This window comes from Cinclus cinclus, chromosome 13 (genome assembly GCF_963662255.1).
Source record: "Cinclus cinclus chromosome 13, bCinCin1.1, whole genome shotgun sequence".
NCBI classification, from domain to species: domain Eukaryota; kingdom Metazoa; phylum Chordata; class Aves; order Passeriformes; family Cinclidae; genus Cinclus; species Cinclus cinclus.
The window spans coordinates 14,299,025-14,306,354 of NC_085058.1; the positions used below are offsets into that span (position 1 = coordinate 14,299,025).

At 54.2% G+C, this 7,330-nt stretch overlaps 1 protein-coding gene across 1 annotated transcript; it reads right to left on the minus strand.

Moving 5' to 3' along the window:
- Positions 1-4,123: 4,123 nt before the first annotated feature.
- On the minus strand, positions 4,124-6,355 carry AEN (apoptosis enhancing nuclease). Its single transcript, XM_062501535.1, has 5 exons — positions 6,288-6,355; positions 6,109-6,113; positions 5,185-5,861; positions 4,696-4,896; positions 4,124-4,327 (listed from the first exon to the last, which is right to left on the minus strand). Exons 1-5 carry the CDS (start codon positions 6,353-6,355, stop codon positions 4,124-4,126), a joined length of 1,155 nt encoding a protein of 384 aa, XP_062357519.1.
- Between the last annotated feature and the right edge of the window lie 975 nt (positions 6,356-7,330).

Sequence of the window (7,330 nt, forward strand, 5' to 3'; positions counted from 1 at the left end):
TTGTGATAAGAAGAGCCAGCAGCAAAGCAAGCCAGGTGATTGATCAGGGGATGCTGCTCCCAGCTGTGCTCCCCATGCAAGCAGTCCCTGGCAGCTGGGAGAGGTACTGGACCATGGTCAGGCACTGGGGATGCAGGGCAGGAGGGTCAGACACATCCCTGCCACGAGGCTCTTGGTACAGCTGATGTTCTTGCCATGGGGCTATTCCAACTACCCTATGGGGGTCCAACACCCACCCAGCAGAATCTCTGGTGCATGGACAAGGGAGAGAGCCAGCAGAGCCCAGGATGTGAGCAGGATGGAGCCTTTCACAGCTGCAAAGCTCCCACCATGGCAGGAAAGGAACAGTCACCAAAACACGCAGGAAAATGTGGACAATCCACACAAGCCTCAGTTTTTGAGTGCCCCCATGAAAACCTCCATGTAGCAGGAGGAAAGCTCAATAAAAGCAAGAGAAAGCATTGAATTGTGCCTGCTGCTCAAGGAGAAGCTGTTGCTAGACAGAAGTAAAAGCCGTCACCATCGGCTCCCATTGGCTCAGCCCCACTCCAATGACGGCCTTATCGGTTACCTGCACTCGCAGCTGGCTGGAAAAAACTCATTTGACAGTGTTTTCCCTCTGATAAAAAAGCCCAGTGCTGGATTCATGGGTTTGGGTTAATCATTGTTCAGGGGTTGTTGAGATAACAGCTGAGTTTTCTGCAGATCCTTCAATTATCACAAAATTTCCTGTAAATGGTGAGCCAGCCCAGCTCTCCTTCTCCTGCCTAAAGATGCTCAGCCTCCCGACTCGAGCTCCAGCAGGCTGCTCGTGAGATGAGCCAGAGCATGTGATGAGCTGGAGTTTGTTCAGCCATGGCAACTCCGAGCTGGCATGGAGGTGAATATTCACAAACACCTGTGAAAATCCCGATTAGCTCTCAGAGGCTGAAAACAGGGCAAATGTTGCCATTTAGATTATTCAGAGCAAACATTGTCGGCAGGGAGCAGATTGCCACCACCTCTAATCAGCCATGTGAGGTTTGCTCAGCAGCAGCCCTATTCTGGGGGGTTGCAGTACACAGTCTTGGGGGTTTCCAAGCCCTTCAAATCTGATGTAGATAGGGATTAACCCTCAAATTTGTTTGTCGCCTTCCTCAAGAGGTGGAGATCATGGTATACAAGCAAAGCTTGCAGGGCATGACAGCACCAAAGGGCAGCTGCCCTATCATGGCCTGGCTGCCTGCAAATTTGCCTCCAAAGCAGGGAGGGTATTTCAGCAGGAGGGTTAAATCAGTGGAGGGTCAAGATTTCTGAAATGCTTTTTTTCCTTAATAATGCCATAGGCTGATGGCAAAGCAGGCTGAGTCACAGGCTGATAAAGCCTCCAGGTTCACCCCAACACACCTGTGTCTCACATTGACCATCACAGGGCTTAGTGCAAGGCAATGAGACTGAGGGCTGGAGGGGCAACAGGCTGGGGCTCAGGTGGACAAATAATTTGGGAACCATGGAGTGCCCCATATTAGCTCTCCACAAACTCATGTACAAGAGGGGTGTGGTTACAAGGGCCAGGTTATATGGCCATGAGTAAAGCTCTGCTCTGTCCTTCCTCCAGGTCTGCTTTCCCAGGAACAAAGACAGCACTGCTGCATCACTTTTGGAACGCCACCATCTACTGACAATGGGTTGCAGAGCTTTCACCTTTCCTACAGCTTCACTTCCCTCCTGCCATCCATGGGGAGGTGGAGATGGCAGAGAGGAGGAAACAGACCTGTATTAGCTGTGCTCCTCCTGCACGCCTCTGTGTACCCTGTGGGGTTCAGGTCTGACATTGCACAGCTCAGCTGAGCTGCACTCTGAGGCTGGCACAGAGCTTGCTGCATCAGGAACACACCTGGCATGAATTGGAACGAGCAGGATTTAAAGGCCTACCATGGGGCCACCTTTCCTGTCCAGACCACAAGCCCCTGGCAGAGCCCAGGTTATTATATCTGTTGAAGGATGGTGCCACTGTGAGGACAAAGATTTCTAGACTTGTCTGACACATTTCAAAGCATTTCTGAGCTGTTCCTGGCTTCCTCTGCCAGGCAGGGAGGAGTTAAGATGGGAAGTGCAAAACGTGTCTGGTAATGGCACTGATATGTGCGTCAGGTGCGTCTACGTCACCCTGCTGCCTTGGCCACTTCCCAAGGCCGAGGGAAGGCTGAGCTCTCCTTACTTTCCACTGGCTGCTGGGAAAAGCCTGGGACAGTCTAGCCTGGCTGACAGAGTCATGGACTCCAATCCAGTGCTGGCTGTTTACCTACTGTGCTGCACCAGGCTCCCCAAAGTACCCAGGGTGCTGGCAGCCCTCCAGCCTGCTCTGCCACCTCCCATCTCACAGCCCAGGCAGTGGGACTGTGCTCAAGGGATGAACCCGAGGGCCCCCATTAAGGCACATGGCAAAAGAAAAAAATAAAATTTCTATAACCATGGCTATTCAGTTCCCTGGTGAATGAGGTAACTCCCTGTCTCCAGCCCCAAACCCCTCTCTGGTGCTCACACACCCAGCTGGGGCGCATTTCTGCAGCCACAGACCACCTGCAGGCAGTCACTGCAGATGAGCATTACTCTGTCCCCACACCATGACAGCAGCCCATCCCAAAGCTCACACTATTCCCAGTGATCCTGCTCCCAGACCCCGGCTGAGCCCATCCCCTGCTCCTCCTGCCTTCACAGGGGTGTCACCAGAGAAGAGGACAAGCCTGTACCCCAAGGAACTACCTACTCCAGCCACTCAAAGCACCCTTCCCAGCTGCAGGAGGGTCTGAAGTCCTAGAACATGGCATTATACTTGGGCAGCTGTTTGCTGACCTCATCCCTGCCCTCTCATTCTTGGAGAACTGCCAGACCAAATCATGCAGAATATACACAAGAGTTTTAGTCAGTAGAGTTTTTAATTCAGAATTGGACACTTATGTGAATAATTTATTTAAAATGAAGTGCATTCTGTGCTCTTGTCCAGGCTGGACATTGATTAGACCCAGACTTTCCTCTTGAACTTACTTCATTGTGCAGTTGGGATCCCTATAAATCCATGGGGCCTGATGGGATTCATTCAAGAATCCTCAAAGAGCTGCTGATGTCATTACATAGCTGCTCAACTATTTTTGACCAGTCTTGGGAATCCAGAGAGGTCCTAGCTGACTGAAAGCTGGCAAATGTTGCCCCAACTTTGAAGGGCAAGAAGGATGCTAGAAACTACAGCCTGTCAGTCTCACTTCACTGACAGGTAAAATCATGAAGTATTTTTTCTGGGAGGTATTGAAAAATACCTGGAGCACAATGCAGTCAATGGTCACAGTCAGCATGGCTTCATGAGGGCAAAGTCCTGCTCATTGAACCTGATTTCCTTCTACAGCAGGGTACCCACCCAGCAGATCAAGGGACACCAGGTGATGAAATCTTTTTGGACTTAAGCAAAGCTTTTGACACTGTCTCTCCAGAATCCCTCTGGAGAAAATATTCAGATGGAACTGAGAACTGCAACAGGCTCCCCAGGGAAGTGATCACAGCATCAAGCATGTCTGAGTTCAAGGAGGTTTTGGACAAAGCCCTCAGGCACACGGTGGGATTCTTTGGGTGTCCTGTGCAGGGCCTGGTATTGGACTCAGTGATCCTGATGGAGCCCTTCCAATTCAGCATATTCTTTGATTCTATGAAAGAAAGTGAGGAGTAAACTGGCTGTTTACTGCCCCAGTTTGTTTGCAGCCTTTAGGTATCAGCAAAACACATCAGTGTTTTCTACAGGAAAACTTTCCCTTTGTTGCCTGGAGGACAATCCCACAGAAGGCATGGAGGGTGCTGGTAGCCCCTATTGCATACCCACAGAGGCTCCTTCAGGCAGACACAGGACCCTCCTCATCCCCAAGTGACAGATGAACACGGCGCAGTCACAGCCCTTATTTCTGTGTGACAGCTCAAGGCTGCAGACAGCATTTCTGGGAGACTGCTTGTGTCCAGGTGTCACCATGTCTCCATCCCTGAGCAGGGCTGGGTGCTGGGCACAAGGCCCAGGGGAGGAGGTCAGTAGTCATCTCCACCTTTAACAGCTCAAGGCAGCAGGATGGCCCAGAACACATGGAGGAGACACTGTCCCCCATCACAGACTGCTTGCCATCAGGTCTGTGGGCCAGTACTGGTCATCCAGGTACTGGCTGCTGTCTGCAGCGGGGTCTGTGACGGGGCTGGGGGGCCGGGGGGGCAGGCTGTGGGCCAGCTCCCTCTCCCACTTCACCTCCACCAGTCTGTACAGCTCCATAGCTGTCTGAGCGTCCTCCACCGATGAGTGTCCTTGACAGCCAACCTGAGAAAAGGGCAAAAAGCCTCATTAGATAAAAGGGGCAGCAAAAATCTCACAGCTCACGCTGTCGGGTTGCTTGGAAAGACACCAGTGCTGTGGGTTTTGGACACAGCAAAGGTTTGATGTAGCCAAGGCCATCTCTCCCACCTTTTTTGGAGGGTACAGATCCTGTTCCCATTTTACTGAGATGCTTAATGGTCAGCTTGGGAGTTCCTTGGCTCTCCCAACTTATTTATAACCAGGAGCACTGGGAAAACAAGGTTCATATCCACCTCACAGAGAACATACATGGAGGTGGGATGACCAAGCTGACCTCACAGGTTCATAGCTAACCCAGGGTTGTTCCCCATCTCAGGGTTCCTGGTGCTTACCTGGATCTTTTTATGGAGCAGGTGCCTGGCCAAGTTCTTGAGGGAGACATTGGCTCTGACAGGGAGCCCTGCCCTCTTCTTCAGCACAGGGCTCTGGCTGGTGTCTCGAGTCCTGTCTTTCGGGTGGAAGTACTTCAGGGCTTGGAAGTCATTGTGAATGGCGTGTCCAACCACAATCTTGTCTTTCAAGATCTTCAGGATCTGGAAGAGTCACAGAGGGTTACACAGACACTGCAGTGAGAGAAATACCATGCATAAAATAAGCCATTTTGTATTAAATTCAGCTCTTTAGCTTCTAGTTTTTTGGTTCCCAGAAGGAATAACAAGCAAGCAAACCAACCCACTGCACAACTTCAGAGGCTCCCATTGCTGTGTTGTGCCTCTGGCTCACAGCAGCCTGGCACAAGCAACCAAGAATCCCAATTTGTGTCTGACAGATAACACAGAGGCTTTTTGACTTATTGTTTTAAATTTCTTTTTTCCCCTGACCTCTGCTTGGGCAGCCTTGAAGGGAATTGCATTCTTCATGTGCTGCTTGGTGATGCCACTCCAGCGTGTCCGGTAGTCCACGATGGGGAGCTCAGGCCGGACATATTTGTCATAGATGACGTCCCCCTCGTAGTTCACCACAGAGCATCTTGCCAGCTCGCTCAGCTTCCCCTGAGGACCGGTGCCCACCATCTCACAGTCAATGGCCACGTACTTGCCTGGGCGCAGGACTAGGGAGTACGTCCGCACCCTCTTGGAGCTGTCATTCCCCTGGGACAGCAGCACGGAGTGGTGCCTGGCTATGCTGTCCGGAGAGGCAGATGGAGAAAGGGATGAGGACGCAACCCCTTTGGGCTTTGGGACCTTGTCACAGCGTGGTGCCGTGGTGCCATCTGACTTGGTGAGTGTAGCGTGTGCCTCCAGCCCTGCCTCAGGGGTCTGACTGCCCAGGCGCCCATGGGGGCTCAGCAGCCCCTTCTGCTCCAGCACCGCCCTGCGCTCCATGAACCGTTGGTGCTTGCGGCTCCTCTTCTTACTGCGACCCTGTGGTGAGCTGGGACCCCTCGGGGCCTGAGCGTAGCCCCCTGCTTCGGGGACATGGGTGCCCTGCAGGGTGGGCGTGGAGACCTTCGGGGCAGGCAGCAGCGGGGTCATTTGTCCTTTGCCTGGTGGCATTCCTGCTGGAGCGTACACAGGGGACATGAGTGCCATGCGGACCCCGTGCTCCCCCGTCGGAAAAGGACGCGCATATCCCAGGACAAACCGCCCTCCCCCGCGGGTTGGCACAGCCAGGAGATATGGGGCAAGGGAAGGGGGGAAGGGACACGGACACACTGCCACACCCTGTCCCCACGCCTTTGCCCCCTCATTGCCCGGTCCCACACCGCTCCATTCCCGATCCCAGCGCCCCGCACATCCCACTACCCCCTCTTTTACCCCCCATGCCGTACTCCCTAGGGCCCTGTCTGCCCATTACCCGGGCCCTCTCTCTTTCGCTCCAGGCCCCAGCTCCCTGCCCGCCCCGTTCCCCATCCCCGGGCCCCTGCCGGTCCCACCCAGGCCCTGTGCCGCCCCTTTCCCCCCGCGGTGTCCCCGCTGCTGACCGCTCCCGCTGCTGACCGCTCCCGGCGCGGCTCACACGTGTCCGGCCCGGAAGCCGCCGCGCGCACATGCCCGGGCAAGTTCCGCCGTGGTCACGCCTCTTCCTCCTCATTGGCTGCGCCGAACGTCTCATTTGCATACGGGGCGGGGCTTCTGCCGTCCCCGGCGCGGGGTGCCGGGGATTGGGGATTTGTGGGGGAGCCCCGGAGCCCCGCGCCTGGAGCTCCCAGCCCGGACTGGTGATGCTCAGGGCTTCAAGCCTGCCCCAACTCTGCCCCTGGTAAAAAGGGACTCTCCGCGGTGGTGGGTTAGGGGTGGGATGCACGCTGTGGCGCCAAGCCCTCCGGCCTCGAGCGCAGTTCGGCACGGATGTGCTTCAGTTTTAGTGTGTTTCCTGACCCTGTGGGCATCCTTTAATCCTGAGGGCGGGGTGGGCTGGAGCACGGCATCTCGCAGTTTGCATCCTCCAGGATCCGCCAGGATGCTCCTCAGGTTTTTGGGGGGCAGCTCCGGCTGGGGCATGGTTGAAGGTGGGGTTTCAGGCCGGCCTCTCTTTGCTTCGCTCTCAAAGCTCACAAAAGCAATGTCCGAGGTGGTCAGAAGAGAAGGGCCGCAGGCAGCCCCAGCCACCAGCTTGTCCCCATGCGTTCAGCATCGCTGCGGAGGCCGTGTGCCCTAGGGCAGACTGTGACTTGTTGTGGTGGGATGAGCCATACAACAACAAAATCACTAGTCTTCCACAGGGAACCAGGCACCGAGTGCATCCTCATCCCTCTGGGCCTTGCTGGGAGTCTTCCCTCTCCCTGCTACTAATGGGGCTCACAGGGCTGCAGAACAAGTGTTTTCACACTCCACCGTTCTCCTTTTCCATCACCCATTAGCTTCTCTAGCCTGGTCACAAAGGAAAGATTTAGATTACCCTGTGGCTTATATTTTCATATTTCTTTTCTGTTTTTCTTTTGGTCAGTAAACCTCTTCCTTAAATCAGTTGCTCCATGTTTTTGTATTTCTTCTTTCCATCCCTGCTGTTCAGCTAATTAATCTC